The sequence below is a fragment of the Panicum virgatum genome, chromosome 3N (assembly GCF_016808335.1).
Source record: "Panicum virgatum strain AP13 chromosome 3N, P.virgatum_v5, whole genome shotgun sequence".
NCBI lineage: Eukaryota > Viridiplantae > Streptophyta > Magnoliopsida > Poales > Poaceae > Panicum > Panicum virgatum.
In genome coordinates, this window is record NC_053147.1 from 23,178,874 (window position 1) to 23,199,364 (window position 20,491).

Below are 20,491 nucleotides of genomic sequence, written 5' to 3' on the forward strand. Positions count from 1 at the left end.
CACCCCCGTTGGTGGATCTCGCCGCCGTGCCGTCTACCCACCACCCACCACTACCGCCACCTTAGACCTCGCCAGCTGCCGTCCACCGGATATGGGAGCGCTGCCTTACCTTTGCCAACCGAACCGCGCTACCACCAGGCTGCGCCGCCGACATCCTCTAAGGTCGATGGCCATTGGAACTTCGAAAATCTAAAACCCTAACCTCTGCCGCCTCGACCACCGCCCCGATGCCCCGTCCACCGGCGAACTTGCCGGCGGCCGCTCCCTCCATCTCCCGCCCCTTGCCGGCTACCCCCTCCCCCCTAGCTCACATTTCTTCGGCAGGCGCACGCGAGTGGCGGTGCAAGATGGAGTAGTGGTCGGCGTGAGCGAGAGGAAAAGGATATCGCGCGGCCCCGTGAGCCGCACGAATCTCAAATAGTGGAAGATGGATTAGGGAAAAAAACTCTTCAGAAGATGTAAATCCTGTTTGTTTCCGCGTTTGCTTCGTTTCTGAGCCAAATAAGCGGATTAAACCCGTCAAACTACTCACGTTGAACGCGGATTGCCTAGCCGCCAGGAACTGAATAAGCGGTAGTTACAACGTGCGGCCCCAAAATCGCGAGAAGCGAGCTCCAAGCCACATTATGCTTATGCGCGCCACGTATTTTTGGCACGCGGTCCCAAACAGAGTCTTATAGAATTTACCAGTGGGGTGCCCAGAAACTCCATTGAACAGATGGTGGGGGCGGAGAAGAAATGAAGAACCGGAACAGCGGAAGAGAGGGAAAAGGGGTGTAGATTGTGGAAGCGGGGGAAGAATAGAGACCCTATTTGTCAACGGACAACGGCGTCCTCGTCGAGGCTGCCACCGAGCCGCGCATTTGGGCGCCGTCGTGCCGAGTAGAAGGCTAGAAGCAGACAAGCAGAGGAACCGGAGGGTCGAGGATCTGGCGCGTATTGTTGCACGTTTCACAAAAAGATAAATAATCCGGTTTATTTAGCACCATGTTTCCGGAAAGCCTGGCTGGTTTGAGCTCATGCGGTAGATTCGGCACACCACAGCTTCGCGTCACTCGTCACGTCACATACTCACATCCCCACAACAAGTTCACAAGTAGCCATGTCCCAGGCACTCGGTAAATTCAACGGGTCAATCGAAGTTCCCTGCCACTCCACTACTGCCACCAGCGAGCGAACAACGAGAAAACCACCCACGGAAACGACACGCCACAGCGGCCGGAGCAATTGCGTGCCGCCGCCGTGCCAGTGCCACCAGTCGGCGCAGCTAGCCCGCAGGCTCCACCGACCAGTTCGGTGGCGCTGCCAGCCGGCGTTGCCGCCGCCAGCCGGTGGCCGCGGCGACCGTGATCCACTGCGGGCGCGTGCAGCAGGACCGAGGAGGACCCGGAGTGGAGGCAAAAGCACGGCAGCGGCGCAGGAGCCGGTGACAGGTCGAGGACGATCTGCCTGGGCAAACACTGGACATGTGGGGGGTGGCTGGGTGGAGAGCCATGTGACGTGAGCTCGTGTCATGTCAGCCGTGGAACTGAGTATGATGGTATGATTAAAACAGCATTTGTGCGATGGAGCAGGATGAGGAATGATCATGTGGCCTGAACGCTCGGTTCACGCCGATCATCACAACACAACCAACAATCATATTCATGTGGCCTATGGGCTATAGCTTAGACTGTAGTCTCCCATAGAACAAAAAAAAAAGGAGTAGCAGACTCTGATTGGCCAACAAAACCTCATGCACAGATTCATGATAATGTAACGATTGGTTTATATGACAGTCACTCTGACGGTCAAACGCAAATGAAAATTTGGAATGGCATTGGATCGGTTAAAATAGAACAGGACCATAGAAAAATGAAAATATATCAAGCAGGGGGGGCGCCAGGGGTATGCCCCTGTATGACTAGACATACCCAAAATTTAGAGAAGAATATCAACATGTATTCATAGATGTATATACTCCCTTCATTGCACAAAAATTGTAGTTTTAGAAAATTTCAAACACATTACTCATTCAAAAAAATAACTTTGTTACCCATAATTACTTCTACCAATTGTGATTGAAAACTGTATTATTTATTTGATTTTCTAGATTCTTAATGAATGCATACACATTGAAACTAGAAAAATAATATCTACTGAATATTTGATTCGCTCTATACGTTCTTCTATGCAATGCTTTCTTGGTATAATTGGTATTGGTTTAATTAGATGAATCTCATTAAAAGCTAAAACTACATTCTTTGTGGGACAAAATTTGGATGCCAAAAACTATACTTATTTTGACACGGAAAGAGTATCATATACAACTTATGGACCCAATTCAACAAAGCCTAGCAAGGAAGCCCCAAATGCAAAAGAATCATTCTCTCCGTCTCTGCTCACAGCTCGCCCTGAGCCCCCGTCCCCCCCCCCCCCGGCTCCGCGTTCGCCCCAGTGCGCCTCCGGCCCTCGGCTCTCCGCCTATCCCCTGGATCGGCGTTTGGCGGCACTCCGGCGACCGGCATCCGGCTCTCTCATCCTGATGAATTCCCCAACTCGGCAACGGCAACTCCGGCAGGGGCAGGCCGCAAGCCCCCAGCACCAGTGCGAAGGAGGCCGCCACCGGTTATTATTCGCACCGTTCAACAGCGCTTGGTTGTAGCTACCGCGTGTTGAGGCAACGCAAAATGGCGGTGGCAGCTGTAACAGCAGCCGAACGGTGCGATTATGGATTTGCTATGCAACTTATCGTCAACTATATTGCGTATTAGTTTCAATTTTTTTTCTATATTCGGCATACCCAGCCGCAAATTTATGGCTCCGCCACTGATATCAAGAGGTTTACACGGAGAAGGGAGCACATAACGGGCATTGTACCACCAAAGACATTCAAAGAGTGTTGGGCGTTATCAAGATTTATTTCACAGCTAAGATAGATTAAAAGTTAAATCTGAACTCCCCTATCAAACGATAAAATAGCAGATTGCAATTGGCCAACAAAAGCTCATGCAAAATTCATGATAAAACTCTGTTCTCAAGGCATCACCTAGGCGTCCATGCGCCGTCCACCGATTTGCGCCTTGCTCGCCTAGGCGCCTGCCTTGCTCGCCCGCTTTGCTCGCCTATGCGTCCAGCCGCCCCACCTTGAGAACAGAGTGATAAAACAACGATTGATACACACTCTGCCAAACTCAAACGAAAAAATAATTTGGAATGGCATCACCGCATCGGGCAAAATAGAATAGGGCCGAATGTTTTAATGTTTTAAATAGCGGGCTATAGGATTTAGCGGCAAGGTCCTCAAAACGCTATTAGCACCGCTATAGCCCGCTATTTCCCGCTATAGCATGCTATTTTCTACTGCGGTGGTCATAGCGTCAGCTCCATGAAACCGCTATAGCGCCACTATAGCACTGTTATAGCCTGCTATTTAAAACAATGAATATGGCTGATAGAAAAATGAATATGTATCAAAAGGTTTACATGGAAAAGGAAGCGCTCAAAGGACATTGTACCACCAAAAACATTCAAAGGGTGTTTAGCCGGGGGCCGTAGGAATTCAAGGGATTTATTTAAAATCTAAGATAAACCCAACAAATTTGAATCAGAACTTCCCCAATCAAACCAGCCTCCATGCTACACTTTTTTTTTTCTTGTAGATATTTCTCGGAATATTCAGTAAAACAGAATGTGCAATTCCAGGCCATCAGCCATGAATATATGTGCATAACTATAACAACTCACATATTATATCCAGCAACATAACAAGTCATAAGTTTCAACTAAATAGGGGGTAATGTGCAGCAACAACACTCTGAAATATATAAACACAGCAATGACAGCAATGGAAGGCTAAACAGCAGCAGTATGGCGTGAAACACAAACACCCCTAAGCCACTACAGTGTGCATAGCCAAAATTTAACTGATGACAGAGTGGGCAAAAAGTAAATCAACAGACCAGAGGTTGATCATAGCTACATGGAACAAGAAACATAATTTCGCTTTCATATCTCAAGAAAAGATAAACACGAAAGAAGATCTTTCTACAACCAGCGTACCTCATTTGGCTGGTAAGGGTAGGCATGGAGCGGCTGCAAAGAACAACCTGGCAAAAGTCTATGATTCACTGGACCAATATTAGCGCAAGTTCAACCCTCAAATAAGCTTTAGGGGATCCATTATTCTGAACTAGAGACTGATTTCATTGAGTACAGATTTGCACATACAATTTACTATCCAGAAAAGTACAGATCTGCACATACAATTTACTATCAAGGAAAATTTATCTGATGGCAACCGTGAGGTTTCTCAGTATGCATGCCTTGAATGATCACACAAATCGTCGGAAGGAACTAAGGCAGCCAGCTCCGCTCTACCTAGTAGTAAACTAGTAGAAGAGAAAGAACTTCATACCGAGCAGATAATACCTACCAAAGAGGTAAAAAGGCTAAACTGAGAACAGCACATCAAGCATATGAGAAGATTCCTGCCACCTGCAGGATTCAATTCAGCTGTCTTCAGCTTTAGTTTAGGCGTCTTCTCTTGTTCTGATGCAGGTCCCCACCATCTACATCCAAAGAACCTAAGGCATCACTTCCTCTCCTCCTCCTTAGGGATCTTGAAGACCCTGCATTACTAGGTTCTCCAGCGCTTTCAGTAAAAGCCGCATCTTCCTGAATCACAGCCATGGTGCTTGAATTAGAAGCTTGGTCTGCAGCCAGTCCCGTGACATTATGAGTTCCATCAGCAGGTTCAGGATTTGGTGGGTTTGATGAGGTTGATGCCCCGTAATGGCTTGGCCTTGCAATTCGCCTAAGTTCACTGAAAGCAGTCACAAACCTTTCCGAGTCATCAAGGTCAGAAAAGTCAATGTGTCGCAATAAATCCATCCCTTCGGGAAATGGACTTAAAGTGCGCCTTGGCAGATCGGATGTATTGTTTCCATGCTGCCCACCACTACCTGGAGCAGATGAAGTAATGGATGTAGGGTTTTCCGCTTCTCTTTGCAACCTCCTTGCTCTCAGCCTAGTAGTCATTCGGCTAAAACGGCTTGCATTCTGAGGAATTTCCTGGGCAGCTGCTTCAGGAGGCCCTTCAAATCTACTCACGCTATTCATCAAATGCTGATCAAGAATGCGCCTCCATGTAGACAAAAAACCATGTGCCTCACCGAGCCTTCTAGATATGGGTCGCAAATGGTGGAATTGCTGCCGGAAGCTCTCTAGCCGATTCCCATGAGGCCTCGGTGGAATCTTGGGGCCAGATGCATTTCCATCCTCCGCAACCTTCTTCTCCACATCTGAGCCTGAATTCCCTCTCCCATAGATAGGAGTAATGTTCCCTTCAGTCACCTCACCTTTGCAGACAGGGCACTCCTTATGGCTGGAGTGGACATGCAACCACTGATATAAACATGGCCAGCAGAAAAGATGGCCGCAGGAGGTAACCACTGGCTCAGCAGCCATTTCAAAGCAGATATTACACTCGAACATTGCGGCACTCTTACCATGCTCGGCTCCTTCGTCCTCTGAGACACCCACAGCAGCGCCATCGGCAACCACCTTGTTCTCTTCCACAGTATCATGCACGGGCTCTTCCGGTTCAGGTTGTTGTGGTGTAGCATCATTCTCCATGCTAGGGGCCTCTGAGCTGAGAGGTGGAAGATCTGACCGGAATCTTCTTGGCCGGATGTAGCGAGACCCAGTCAAGCACATCAAGCGGCGGTACCGCTGGGCACGATCCGGGCGGAAGGAAGAGGATGCCGTCGACGACGACGGTCGGTCTGCTAACCGCTCGACCAGACCCAGGTGCGCGTCGGAGAAACCAAACTCAAGCTCATCGGCAAGCACAGGTAAAGCCCCTGGAACCGGCAGGGGCGGCGGAGGCATGTAGGGCGGGAGAGCCTCGGGCGCGAACGGGTCGTAGGGCTCGTGCGCCGGGGTCGGCGGGCGCACCAGGTCGGCGCGGGACGGCGAGTAGGGCGGGTGGAACGGTTCGCCCTCCGGCGGCGGCGCGTCCGCGGAGGCGGCCGAGGAGGAGGGTGACGACGAAGACAGCATCGGGGTGCCGAGCGCGAGGTCGGAGCCGAGATCGGGGCGGCGGGCGCGCGGCGCGCGGGGGAGGCCGAGGTAGAGGTTCAGATCCATCCGTCTGCTGCTCCGCGCCGCGTCATCGGCGGCCATCCGGCGGGCGAGGAGCCCACCCTAGCCACGCGCTCCCGCGCCTCTTCCCCCCGCCGGCGAGGTCACAATTCCCAAGCTCGCGCCTTCCTATCTCCAGGCCACCATCGCACGCCCAGGGACGGGGCACGCGCGAGCAGGCCCACGGGGCGCCGCGGGAACTGGGCGCATAGGGGGCATCAGTCGCCGCGGCAGTCGCGGCCGCTGACTATGGCTATGGATGCGGTGGAGTTGGTGGCTGCGGTGGGGCGGCGGCGGCGAGGAGGGGTGGGGAATTGGGAATGGTGCGGGGGTAGGGGCAGAGAGGGAGGGGAATGGGAATGGGAAGCACGCGGTCCGTGCGCGAGGTTTTGCTGTTGTGGGAACGGAGCGCCACGTCAGCGCGCACCCGCCCCCACCCGGTGGTGGTGGAAAGGAGGCTGGTCCGACGAGTCACTGGCCGCGCCTGTCATGCGGCCCGCTTACGGAAAGGGAGAGAGAGAGAGGTCATCGTATACGCTCGGTAGATTCTCTATTGGCTTCGTGGATCTGGCCCATCTAGTTTGGCCCACACATAGAACTAGATGGACCTGGTCATTTTCATTTTCGCCATTTCCTATGGCATGGTCATGTAGCCACCAATCCCAATCAGTTTGCGTGTCTTTAATTTACTGTGTCAAAGCTTATATAAACAAAAATTTGTGTAGCAGATTTATGTATCGATTTACACTTACAATAAATTAATAAAAAAATTTAGATAAACATAAATATATCCATAAAAACCATATAAACAAATATATATATATAAAAATTATGTAATATATATATAACATAGTATAAAAACAATGATCTTTGTAAAAAATGGAAACATCTGATCCATTCATAAAAAACAAAATTGAAAAAGAAATAAGAACAAAAAAATTAAGAAACAAATTTGGGGACGAAAATCCAACAAAAATAAAAAAAACTAGAAAAAAGTTATAGAACACATAAATTCAATAAATATAATACAAAATGTAAAAAGAATATGTCTAAATAGTGCTAGTCGTTAGATCTAGACAGCGTAACGACTCAATCTGCCGGAGATACTCCTAATAAGAAAATCAAAATAAATTGCGTCACTGCTGTGGCCACAACCCACGGCCCAGCAGACCGAGCAGGCCGGAACCGTGGCCCGCGAATATGTTCGTTCGTGAGGCGGCCCGCACGAAGCGGCTCCTGTCTTGTCTGCAAACGACTGCGCTGGGGAGGTCAGGGTGAAACTTTTTCCGTTCTTGTTATTGATTGATTCATTGATTGATTCATTGATTCATTCATATGCAGCAAATACAGATTGCAAACAATTTACACTAGAACTGAAATCCAAGCAACTGAATTGCGAGCATTATCATAACATCGGCAGCCCCATCGCCGTGGACAAACGCAACATCTATTAAAAAACAAAGGCCTGCTTGAAGCAGACGGGCAAATGAAGTGGCTGAAAATAGCTCGGACACTTGAGGGCTGCCATTAATCGCAGGACGGTGAGCGGATCACTGCGGGTTCGGCGGCCTGCTGTTGGCAGCCGAGACCCTGGAGCCCCACTCGAGGAGCTCCTTGCTCGTGTCATCCTTGTGCACCATCACCTCGATGAAGCAGAGGCAGTCCTTCTTGGCGCCCGTCGCCGTCGCGATCGCCTCCTTGAGCTCCCCCTCCGTCCGGACCTTCTTGGTCCAGCAGCTGCCGTCGGAGTTGTGGATGGCGTCGACCAGGCCCGTGTAGTCCCAGTTCTTGATCACGTTGTACGGGCCGTCGTGGGTCTCCACCTCGATGGTGTACCCGCCGTTGTTGATGAGGAAGATGACGCTCCGCTGCCCGCACCGCAGCATCGTCGACACGTCCTGCGCCGTCACCTGCCAGTGCCAGGCCGTGCGTGAGCACACAGGCACGCCGTGACGGAAAAAAAAAGAAACAGAGCACCTGTGACAGTTCCGATGGATGCGTACCTGAAAGCTCCCGTCGCCGATGCACGCGATGACGCGCTTGTCCTTGGCCGCCTGGGCGTACCCGAGCGTCGCGCCGACCGACCACCCGATCGACCCGTACTGCATCTGGAACTCGTACCTGTTGTTCAGAGTCACCAGCCTTTCGTTACTGAACTTTAAGAACTGAAGAGAGGCTGAACGCGCACGGTTCCGAGATGGTGACCAGCGGCGGAGACGCGTACCCGCAGCCCTCCGGGAGCCTGAGCTTCTGGCAGTTGAACCACGAGTCGCCGGTCTCGGCCACGACGGCGGTGTCGCCGGACAGCATGCCCTTGATGTGCTTGAAGAGGATGTTCACCCGGAGGGGCTCGTCGGGGTTGCCGTTGGGCGGCTCGCGGTCGGGGACGAATATGCGGCGGTAGTTGTCGTGCGCCGTCGTGTTGCGCCTGAGCCGCCGGGACAGCGCGCGGAGGAACTCGCCCATGAGGATGCACCCGAACGCCGGGCCGTTGCCGACGACCACGCGGTCGGGCTGCACGATGACGGCCTTCTCCCGCTTCAGCAGGAGCGAGTAGCCCACGGAGCTGTAGTCGTTGAAGATGGGGCCCGCGAAGAGGTAGGCGTCCGCGGACTCCACGATCTCGGCGCAGAAGGAGGTGCTCACGGCGCCCCAGTAGGTGCCGATGAACCGCGGGTGGTGCTCCGGCACCAGGCCCTTGGCCGAGGGCATCACCGCGAACGGGTACCCGCTGGCGTCGGCGATGCCGGCGAACGCCTTCTGGGCCTTGGCCACACGGATCCTGGGGCCGCCCACCATCACCGGCTTCACGGCCTTGTTCAGGAACTCCGCCGCCGCCTCGACGGCGTACTCCAGGTTCGCCTTGTTGCTCAATCTGATGGAACACGATCGGGATGGTACGATTGCGATCACAATCTGATGTTTGGAGGTAGAAATCGATTGAGATGATTCGGCATGCACTACCTTGGTGAGATGAACAGGGGCACTGGCTCCCGGCTGAATGTCGGATGGGAGAGGCCGGCGAGGTTGCAGCTGACGCTGATGTACACCGGCTTGCTCTCCCTTAGCGCCGTCGCGATGGCCGTGTCGATCTGCTCGTGCGCGTCGTCGAGGTTGTTCACGACGGCCTGCATACAATACATGTAGCGTGGCGTTAACGAGCCGGACAGAGGTGAGAGGTGTTCGACGAAATGAACAGAGAGCGGGGAAGGGGGGAAGACGACGCGTCCGGCGCGGCGCGCACGCGCACCTGGTGGCAGGTGATGGCCTGGAAGCAGCGGAGCTCCTGGGAGAAGTCCGGGAGGCCGATCGTGTGGTGGAGGACGCGGTTGGTGCCGTAGTCGTTGGAGTTGGGCCCGCCGACGATGCAGATGACGGGGAGGTTCTCGCTGTACGCACCGGCGATGGCGTTGAGCACGCTGAGGCCCCCGACGGTGAAGGTGACGGCGCAGGCGCCGACGCCCCTGGAGCGCGCATAGCCGTCGGCGGCGTACCCGGCGTTGAGCTCGTTGCAGCAGCCGACGAGGTTGAGCCCCGGCTCGGCGATGAGGTAGTCGAGCAGGGTGAGGTTGAAGTCCCCGGGGACGGCGAAGACGTCGGAGGCGCCGATCTGCACGAGCCGGCGCGCCAGGTGGCGGCCGAGCGTGGCGCCCGCCGGGGCCACCGCGGCCTGCGGCGGCGCGGCGATGACGGCGTGGGAGTTGGCCACGGGCAGCGCGCCGACGCCGGGGCACATCGGCTTCGCCACGCCGTTGGCGGGGTTGCCGACCAGGAGGGTCTCCATGGCACGCGAAGAACGCAGAGGAGGGAAAGAGGGGGTTGGACTGCGAGGAGCTGATGTGACTCGAGCACTCGACTTTACTGTGGACTCGTGTGCTTTCCTGATCTCGATCGATCGTACGAGGTTTGCGGCGATGGGTGGCGAGTAGTGAGGATTCGTGGTGGGGTTTATATAGCGCGGGAGAAAGAAGCTCCTCGCTCAAGGGCCATAGGCTTTTGCAGCGCCGGCAAGCCACCAGGCTCGCGGTGGGCCGACAAGGTCCGTCCTTACATCGACTCTTGGGCCGCGGCCCTCGACGACGTCATTTTCGAGGATCGGCCGCACAGCGACGAGGCGTTCGCGGACTACCTACGGTGGTACCTGTCGAGGACGCGCACACCTGTCGTGCACGTTCCACCAGAGACTCGGATCGGGGCCGCAAGGGTGTCAGAGACGTACCCCGTAGTTCGAGACCAGAACTTCGCTATAGCGGTACGTTTCTCTGATTGATTTTGCAGTATACAAAACTGGTTGCATATGATGTTACTACTTTCTCGGTACAGTACGATGTCATTCGAGCGATTGAGTCCGAGGCTTCGTCGAGTATGGGCCAGTACCATGACATGACGCCCGCCCAGCACCAGAGCACGCTGCAGAAGATCGTCGATATGTGCAAGCGATTCCGACGAGCCGTGACCTGTCGTGAGGACGACACCTTCCTCCCACCTCGCAGTTCGGGGCCGGTGCCTGTGACCGGTCCATCGTCACGACGGTCTGCACCCACGACACAGTCAGGTCCCCCGCCACCGCCACCTGACACGATGACGACACCTTTGGGTTGTGCAGTTCGGCCCACGTACGTGCCGCGACCGGCACATTTGTACTCGGCAGGTAAATCGTACTCTAACCTCGTGTCACTTACAATACCGTATCATGTAAAATTTTATTCATTAACTTGTACTTTTTATTCGTGTAGCGCCCGGCTCGTCGTTGTTTCCGTCGATAGATCCCTACGGCGCCGGATCTTCGTCTCTTCGTCGTCCAATACACGATTTAGGTACGTCTAAGACCAGTTGTTAATTTGCGATAACAAGTACATTTTTAATTGAATATTGATGGATGGAAGTTTGTGAATTAGAGTACCGGCAGGTGGGAGGGACAGACGATGATGAGGAGATTCAGGAGGTGGACGACCTCGCGCAGATGGAGTGGGTGAACACGTTCTTCTCTTCTGCACCGACGCAGGAGGTCATCGGCACTTCACAGCTGGGGGGTGCCCCACTCGCGACGCAGGACTACAGTCAGGTGGAGCAGACGCCTGTTCCTGAGCAGGGTCGTCGGTCCACTCGTCAGACCATCCCGCCGGAGCCACTTACGTACTCGCAGCACCACACTAGGGCGGCCCAGGCTGCAGAGCGACGTGGCAGGAGGAGAGGGGGCAAGCGCGGACGCATCTAGTTTACAGGTTGTAGCTTGTTAATTACTTTGTTCCGTCATACTATGTTATGTATGCATGTGCAGACTAGGATTGGATGTGTCCATTACGTACCATTATGATGAGTAGGCCGGTGCAGTGTTTCGGGCGATGGTATATATCCGTGCAGTGAAATTATGACGATTAGGCCGGTGCCGTGCAGTGTTCCGGGCGATGGGATATGTAGGGGCAGTGCAATAATCACGAGTGAGCATTGTGGAGCGTGCAAGTGCTGAAGTCATGAGTAGTGAGACGTCGTGTCGTTGTTTAATGTGGGAGGAGTGAGCGGTGTTGAGCGTGCGAGGGTACAAATCAAGAGCAACGAGAGGTCGTGTCCGTGTTTAAAGTGGTAGGAGTGACCACTGTGGAGCGTGCGAATACTGTAGGCTTTTCATGTGCATTTACACTCCCCACTCCGGGTATCAGACCTTTGTGCGCCTATAAATACTCACCAGTTTGTGAACTCCCAGCACCACTCAAACACCAAAGCTCATTGTATACCCAATGTCTGGAGGTGGGTTTAGCGGGAAGAATTACTACGGTTTTGGGAAAGGAAAAAGGGGAAGAAAGGGAGACCCCATAATATGGGAGGGGCCTCTTGGACCTGATTCCTTTCCGGAACCAGTGTTTGAGTTTCCGTCACAGCACAAGAGTGAATTTACCAATGAAACTCCTCTTCGACAATACGATAACCGTAGAGAACCGTGGCCAAAATGCAGACATGGTGAGGGACTGCTTAGTGCAGATGTACACTGACGGGATGGATGGCGGTCGGCGTTTCTTCAAATGCCCACACGCATGGGTAATACTCGGTTGTTTTATTTCTTTATCTTCAATGAGACACCTTACATGAAATTTGTTTTGCAGTCTTCAGATGCTCCAGAAAACTGTGAGTTTACCAGGTGGGTCGATCCTGCACCAATTGATTCAGTTCAGGAGTTCATCGAGTACCTTCAGATAAAGATCTTTGATCTGGAGTGCAAGGTGAACCATTACGAGGAAGTGAGCGAGTGTAACAAAGACAACGAAGATGATGATACCAGCAATGCTGCCGCTTCACAAGATGAACCATGCACTATTGCTTACTGCAACTGCCCTTGTCACAAGAACAAGGGCCCTGCCCCTCCGGCGCCACCGCCTGCGCCACCTGCAATGGGTGGATACTGCGGAGAAGGCTCAACGCAATTTGCTACGTGGGGATACGGCTATTAGGACAACCTAGAGGTAGTGACATGCTGCATCATTGTATTTGTTGGGTTTTTTTAAATTACCTAAGGCATCTTAGCTTAGATCAGAATCTGTTTACCGTAGTTGCAACGGGTTCTGCCATGCCACTGCATTTCTACTGTGTGTTTCATTAACATTGTATTATGATGTAATTCCTATGGTTTACATTGTGACGATTACGTCGGTACCGTGTAGTGTTCCGGGCGATTGGATGTGTCAGGGCAGTGCAATAATCACGAGTAGGTCGATGCAGTGACAGTACGACGAGTTTAAAGTGGGCGATGCGATGAGTAGGTCGATGCAATAATCCGTGTTTAAAGTGGTAGCAGTGAGCGCTGTGGAGCGTGCGAGTACTGATGGTACGAGCAGTGAGAGGTCCTGTTATTGTTTAAAGTGGAATGAGTGCGCACTGTGGAGCGTGCAAGTGCAGAACCGTGGACGACTGTGGAGCAGTGAGAGGTAATATCTGTGTTCAAAGTGCTTGGACATGCAGGCAGCCCTGCATGTATAAAAGAGCACCTTGTGGTTCCTGAGAGCACAGACTTGCAATTCAGGTTCCACTTTTTTTAATTAGCTCAAACAAACAGCTATGAGCTCCTCATTCTCCCGGGCAGCTTTCCGTCGGGAAATGGAGGCTAATTTAGGACCCTCTCCTAACGATCCCAATAGATGTATTACAAATTGCAAGGTATGGCCGAAAGGTGTAGAGCCACCAGATTGCTATTGCCAAATGCGTTGTGTTCCGAACATATCTCGTGATTACGAGACTTTTGGCCAGAGGTATTGGTGTTGCAAGAATATCGAGGAAGTCCAAAAAAGATGTGCAACATCACAGGTATAGATTAATTTGTAAATATGCTTTTATTATTTTTATTAATTTTGAATCGTTTCTTGTTTGCAAAAGTACGCTGGTGATGACACGCATACTCATTGGTGTCATTTCCATGAGTGGATTGACACGTGGATCACTCATCGTGATCAGCAATATATGGAGTGGTTGAAGAAGGTGAATGAAGATTTACGCAAAGGCGAGCGTGCAAAACCAGACATCGCGGGACGTGATAAGGGTACTGCCCGTGAATGATTAATGTTGTACTGCTCCGTCTGAATAAATAATGTAATGTTTGTTCGAATTACCTAAGGCATGTTAGGTTTAGTATTGGACCTCGTTACCGTAGCTTGCAACAGGTCCTGACATGTCATGTCATGTGTTATGTGCGTTGAATTGTGTGGACCACTATTTAATTTGTGTTCAATGTTTGAACGGTGATTGTTTTGATTATTTTTATTGTGTGTACTGGCCGATATATGCCCATGGAGTTGTCATCGCGTCGGTCTGAAAATGTTATTTGTAGGGCAATGCTTCTGAAAAATCTAGTTGTTGCTAGTACAAATTACATAATGCAGATTAATTTGACATTGAAATTACAATAACAATTGCACTGGCATGTACATGGAACACGCTAACTTCGTGTTCCATTTAGACCTAACATGCCTTAGGGAATATGAAATTCGAACATTACATGATAGTCATCTACTGAGTGCACCGAGGATACTTCCCCTTCCTAATAGCCTCGGGTCTCGCCTCCTTCTCACGGCGGGCCCTCTCTCGCTTACTCTCCCTATCAGCTTCACGCTCCTCCGGCTGCCGACGTTCCACTTCTGCGAACCTCTTCTGGATCTCTTCTTTATCTTTCTTGCGCTTCTCCTCCATTTTTCCTCTTGCAGCATTCGCTGCCACCTTTCCGCAGCCCACCTTGCTTCGCGCTCAACGTGTTCCTTAGCTTCGGTCGATTGCTCCGTGTCCAGCCACTGTATGAAATCACAAAGAGGTGGTGGACTCTATTTCCAAGCCGAGTTAGAATTAACTTACTGAACTCCGAAGACGCAAACTAGATAGTGCGAGGTGATACCTTCGCTTTGTCCTTACCGTAGCGCTTTGGCGGATTGTACTCGTAGTTCTCACACATGAAGAACCTCCTGCCGAAGTCATCGCCCAAAACTTTGGACTCCATCAGCTTGCACAACGAACCGCAGAAGCACATTGGAACCTGCACTCCTTGAGGCACATGTTCTCTAATCTTGTTCCACGGAATGTAGGTAGAACCAGAGAAAGACATAGTGGTCGTGCGGGGATGGCTAAAGACTTCGTATGAGATGGCTATTGACTTCATATGAGATGGGGCGATGTTCTATTTATAGATGGAGCTATTTGGTCTATAGGCATGGTTCACGCATGTCTATCGCCATTTCAAACGGCGGTAGGTACTCCCACATTTTTAATTATAGTGGGGGTGCAGAAAAATCTGATGCAAGGTGACAGGACATCGAAATCGTAATTGAAACTCATGAATATCTCATAAAAATATATTTTCACAGACTATTAGAGTTAAATCTAATTTGTATAAATTTTTAAAAAATATTTCCCTAACCTCCGCTAAGTCTATTATTTTCTGAAATATTTCTAAACGTAAAGAAAATAATTACAGTTCAGACAGCCTATAAAATAATTATACAATTAATTACAGCAGTGTGAGCATATAAAATAATTAAAAAAATTGTGGGAATACCTACCGCCGTTTCAAATGGCGGTAGGGCGCTGGTCGTCTACAGGGCAGCTACAGCCGGCTATAGCCGCGCTGTAGCCCGGCGGTAGCACTTACCGCCGTTTCGTTTGGCAGTAAGGAGCTACCGCCGGATCAAACGGCGGTAAGTTCCATGGGCCGTGGGCCAAGGAACTTACCGCCGGTTCATCCTGTGGTAACTCCTTACCGCCAAACGAACCGGCGGCAGGGTGACATTTTTGCAAAAAAAATATAGCGACATATATTTTTGATAAATCGAATAAAAATAATATAAAATAAAAAAATTCCTGGCAGGTGGATGGCTAATTGGCTTTGGCGGTGTTTTTGCCGTGGGCCGGGATAACCAGAGATCCCCCAAACCTTGGGCTTCATGTAGCTTCCTGCACGTTGGCGGTGGTGTGAGCGAGCAAGCTGGTGTTGTGTTGGTAATTGGTGTTAGTGGAGTACTACTAACCTGGCTGAGCTGGTGGTCCGGTCTGGAGCCCTCCACTAAACAACGCATGCGGCTCCGTGAGCACCAAACGCTGGGGCATTCTCATGCAGCCGTACTAGTTTTTGTCTGGTTCATCTAAACTTTTCAGAACAAAACACGCATGATGTGTGCGGAAAGAAATAGGTCGAATAGCAAACACAAGAATACAATGGCTACCTTGAAGGCTTGAAGCTGACTAGAGTCTTGCATCCCTTCCCCCCCTGTGCAACTGTTTCTGGTTACAAGAAAGGAGGGACCAACCATCATCAATAATCTTCTCACTGGAAACATACCGGAGTACGTCCATCACCAGCATTGTTTCACGAGCTCGTAGCTTGACCGCGCCCGTATTACCGTATTAGAGCAACTCCAAAAGACTAGCAATAACAAGAGCTAGATTTAAAGATTTGGAGGCTAGCTAAATAATAAAAAGCTCCCCAAACTACCAAGTTTTCTAACAGATTCTCTAAAACTAGACTCTCCATATACTCCACTGCCAGTGGGTCCCACCCACTGGTGGAGCTTTGTTAGGGCCAAAGAGGGCCATGGCCCTCCTAACCTTGTAAATTTTACACTAGATGAACAGTGATTTCGACACTGTTCATTACTGTAGCAAAAGGGTACACCCTCTAAAATCAGAGATCAAGCTTCGCCAGTTCCCACCTGTCATACACTTCTCCAAATCTTCTTCCTTTCTTCTCCACGGCGAGCTGCATCTCCGGCACTCCCAGCCCTCTCCGCCGCGCCATCTTGGCCGCCTCGAGCCCTCTCCGCCGCACCATCTCGGCCGCCCCGATACCTCTCCGCCGTGTGCCACCTCCACCGTACGCCACCTCTGCCGTCATCGCACGCCTTCCAGCACCGCTCCGCCGCCCGGCCGCCGCACGCCACCTCCGCCGCCGCGCACGCCACCTCCGCCGCCGCGCGCGCCTTCTCCAGCACCGCTCTGCCGCCGCCGCCAGCTCCGCCGCCGCGCGCGCCTTCTCAGCATCGCTCCGCCGCCGCCGCCGCACGCTAGCTCCAGCTCCTCTCTGCCGCGCCGGCGACCCTCCCTCCCTTCTCCGCGAGCTCCGGAAGCTGCGCAGGAGGGCGCGCGGGACGGCGCCCGGGGACCGCAGGAGGGTGGCGAGCCGATCTCGCTCGGAAACAAAACGAGCGAAGGGGGTTAGGTAGCGAGCTGGGTAGCGAGTACTTGGTTTTGGAGAGACTGTTTGATCCTAGTTTTGCCACAATTTTGCTATTTTTAACTAGCCAACTCAATTTAAAAAGACTCTTGGAGATACTCTTATCCGGTGGCCGATCAAGTCCGCCAATTTTTTGCTTAGGTTTGGGCACCCCTACTGGCCGTGGTCATTGTCTGATGCCCAGATCCTCCCTGGCAGGTATGGCTGCCTGGCGGCAGTACGATGGCAGGTGAGGCGACGACCCGACGACCCGGTCACTATTGTCGCGGCGTGCATGACGCAGATGCTTTGATGCAGTGCCCCCGTGCTCTGTCCACACTCAGATTCTTCCGTGTCGTTCCCATAGTTATCTGGCTTTTTTTTTGCCGGTAAAAGAGAGTTTAATTAGTTAGAAGGGTACAATCGTTCTTGACGATGTCATCAACGCACGCAGACGCACATCCTAACCACACCGCAGAATGCAGAATGCGTGTTCCTTCTAGCTAACCAAGCTAATTCATTCACGACTAAATTACACTCTTTTTTTATCTTGGCTATTCGCCACTCAGGACTTATCTGGCTTTTCAACAGCGTAAGCAAGCACCCGTGCATAACAGTAGAGAAGAGGAGCGGGTGAGCTGTTTCGTGCATAACAGCGCCCTGTTTGGTTGCATTCTAGAACTCATAGAATAAAATGTGTCTTTTAGGCTCCGCATGAAGTATACTAAATATAGTTTATTTGTAAAATCTCTTCAAGGATGGATATATTTTTTTGCGATTAATTTAATGATAGTAATTAATTGATGATAGACTACATTTGTGCTACAGTAACCATCTTTTAATTATATGATCAAATCCTCATTAGATTCTTCAGGGTTCATAGCGCAGAAGATGTGGAGTCGGTTTTGTAAATTGCGTTCTAGTGTGTTCTAGGAACAACCAAACGGGTCGGCGCGATAGCAGACAGCAGTAGTATCAGGGCCCAGCTGGCGGGGTCTCGAACCCTCATCGGAGTATCGTGTAATTTGGATGGACCACCGATGGTACGTGCACGATTTCTGTCCAATGGGTGGATGCATCTGATCTTGCCGTTTGAACGCAAAATTTTCCATGACGGAAAATGAAAAGAAAAGAAACCACCGTCGTCGTCATTGGACATGGTTTGAGTTTTGTACATTCGCTGTTGAACAGTGAACGCACGTTCCCATGCTCCATGTGCCGAACCGCCTCTGCGCCCCTGGTCTTTGCCGACCCGACCCGCCCCCATGGTTTCCGCTCCGGCGCCGCGCCGCATTACCGGACACGCGCCTGCGTCGGCGGCTACGCTAGCTGCCCGGCGATTCGCTCTGCTGGGTGTCTGCTTGGTTGTACTAGTGTTGCAGATGTCAGACGGCACGGCGGCCCTCGCGTCACCTCCGGTCATTCTTTTGCCGCCGCCGCCGCCTCCTGAAGATTACTCCAAGGCAAGCCACAAGCGGGTGTTTAACCTTAAGCCGATCGGTGTTAATTAACGCGTGCGCACGGTCGCTGTCACGGTTCGTGGTTCCGCCCTATGCTGAACAAGCGTCTTTGTTTTGGCTTCGGATGATCACGATGCATGCATCGACCGTTCCATGGCTCTTCACTACTAAATCTGCGCTTTTCTCATCATCAGTATCGTGTTGTGAGAAGTGGGAAGGGATATTCTGAAGGACGCACGAGATCCTGCTTGCGGTGACCGATTTGGCTTTGGCATCGCACTCTACTCGCGCCCACGGTCAAAGTGTCAAACACAAAGAACGGCGAAGAGGGGAAGAAGGTGGTTGTCTCGTGGAGCGAGGATCGGGCTCGGAACCAGGGATCCGGTTGCTGGCCTGTTGGTTTCAGGTGCCCCACGCTTTAGCCTGCGTTTTTCAAAGCCGAAAGGCGTCCAGTCCAGGTCCAACTTGTGTCCGGCCCCCACTAATTGCACACATGGTATACTCCTAAAACAACACTCCCGTACCTGATTTGAACTACTATATGCTATACCAGTACTTGCAAAGCAGGGACCATGAATAGGTCAGGTTCAACCACACCGAAGATTCCCATTTCCCAGTCCGCGTCTGCCCGAAAAGTGCTGCGCTGCGTACGGCTGCTGTATATTCAGGCTGTGTTTAGTTGTCCAAAAAGTTCAAAATTAAAAAAAAATTCTTCGTCACATCAAATTTATGATACTATGCATGGAGTACTAAATATAAATAAAATCAAAAAATAATTGTACAGTTTGGTTCTAATTTGCGAGACGAACGTTTTGAGTCTAATTAGTCAATGATTGGACAATAATTATCAAATACAAACAAAAATACTATAGTATGCTACAATAAATTTTGGCACTTTAAAATGGGGAACTAAACACAGCCTCAGCCAGTTCCATGTCCCATCCCGTGGGTGCCTGTACTCGGGTCCTGTTTAGTTCTCACCCCATAAATCCCGTAAACGCAAAAAGACCGTCACATCGAATATTTCGACACATGCATGAAGTACTAAATGAAGTTTATTTACAAAAAATTTTATAGATGGGCTGTAAATCGCGAGACGAATCTAATGAGCCTACTTAATCCATGTTCTGCAACAGTGGTGCTACAGTAACCATCCGCTAATTATTAATTAATCATGGATTAATTAGCATCGTTAGATTCGTCTCGCGATTTACAACCCATCTGTGTAAAAAGTTTTATAAATAGACTTCATTTAATATTCAAATTAGTAAGATTCCAACGCAAAATTTTTTTTTGCTTTTCATCTAAACCGACCCGGCATGCCTGACACGGCCTCCGGATCCCATGTGTGCGTGGGAGCACCGCGACACGGGACCCTGCGACTACGATGCACTGCGCGCTGCAGGAACCAGGAAGGAGCCACGCCCACGATCCCGTACGCGAGTCTGCGGGCGCCCCGGAACGAGCAAACCCAACGGCGAGTCGGCGAGGGGCTCCGCTGGGATCGCGCGGGATCGGCGGAGAATCTTCGGGGCTCCGCCTCCGCGCGCTCGAGGACTCGGGACTGCGTGGCGGGGGCTGAAGCCTGGGGCGCTCGGTTCTGGGTCAGAGCGATGGCGACCCGGCGCCCTGCGCGCACGTCAGGATGTCAAAACTCGCGTGTGTGACAACCGTCCAATTTAATATTATTTTAAACGAATCGTCAGTTATTATCTTCCAAACGAAACTTAACACGTGCATGTCAGAGAACGTGTCATGTGTTACCTCACATCTATAAACACGAATAACCGACACGTCATTCGTCTAAAATACTATTAAATTCGGTAGTCCCGGTATGTGCACCAACATACGTCTAGAATCAGTATATACACATACCGTTTACAATCGAATACGTCGCCAATGAATCATAAAGAGCAGTTTTACATTACCTGAGTTCAAAACTTAACATTACAAGCTCAACATAGGAAGGTTTAAACTAATCTTCATTACAAGCCTTGGGCTCACGGAAGCCATATTATATAGAAACTTAAAAATTATTATGTTTACATGCTCTCACGGAGCTCGACTATGATAAAGACATACTAAGGTAATGATGCCTTGCTCAAGGACATCATCACAGCCACAACGACATACTCCTTTCCCGCATCTAGATCGGCGGGGTAGAAGTGGCCGAACACCACTTCCGGCTCACCTGCAACTAGGTTTAGAAGCAACCTGAGTACAAAGG

At 51.1% G+C, this 20,491-nt stretch overlaps 2 protein-coding genes across 3 annotated transcripts; both read right to left on the bottom strand.

Annotated features, from left to right (window-relative positions):
• Positions 1–4,089: 4,089 nt before the first annotated feature.
• On the bottom strand, positions 4,090–6,484 carry LOC120665185. The gene has a single exon (XM_039944651.1). It carries the CDS (start codon positions 6,163–6,165, stop codon positions 4,507–4,509), a length of 1,659 nt encoding a protein of 552 aa, XP_039800585.1. The 5' UTR covers positions 6,166–6,484; the 3' UTR covers positions 4,090–4,506.
• A 941-nt stretch (positions 6,485–7,425) lies between these two features.
• LOC120665186 (pyruvate decarboxylase 1) lies at positions 7,426–10,040 on the bottom strand. 2 transcript variants are annotated; one of them, XM_039944654.1, is made up of 5 exons: positions 9,374–10,040; positions 9,088–9,251; positions 8,348–8,998; positions 8,127–8,244; positions 7,426–8,033 (listed from the first exon to the last, which is right to left on the bottom strand). In XM_039944654.1, exons 1-5 carry the CDS (start codon positions 9,905–9,907, stop codon positions 7,674–7,676), a joined length of 1,827 nt encoding a protein of 608 aa, XP_039800588.1. In that variant the 5' UTR covers positions 9,908–10,040; the 3' UTR covers positions 7,426–7,673. The 2 variants fall into 2 exon arrangements, with proteins under 2 accessions (XP_039800588.1, XP_039800587.1); XM_039944653.1 differs by having other exon boundaries at positions 8,127–8,265.
• Between the last annotated feature and the right edge of the window lie 10,451 nt (positions 10,041–20,491).

Coding starts and splice junctions, on each gene's coding strand:
- LOC120665185 (XM_039944651.1), bottom strand. CDS start 6,165: ATGGCCGCCGATGACGCGGCGCGGAGCAGCAGACGGATGGATCTGAAC.
- LOC120665186 (XM_039944653.1), bottom strand. CDS start 9,907: ATGGAGACCCTCCTGGTCGGCAACCCCGCCAACGGCGTGGCGAAGCCG. Junction 9,252..9,373: donor AGGCCATCACCTGCCACCAG/GTGCGCGTGCGC, acceptor TATTGTATGCAG/GCCGTCGTGAACAACCTCGA. Junction 8,266..8,347: donor AGGCTCCCGGAGGGCTGCGG/GTACGCGTCTCC, acceptor CAGTAACGAAAG/GCTGGTGACTCTGAACAACA.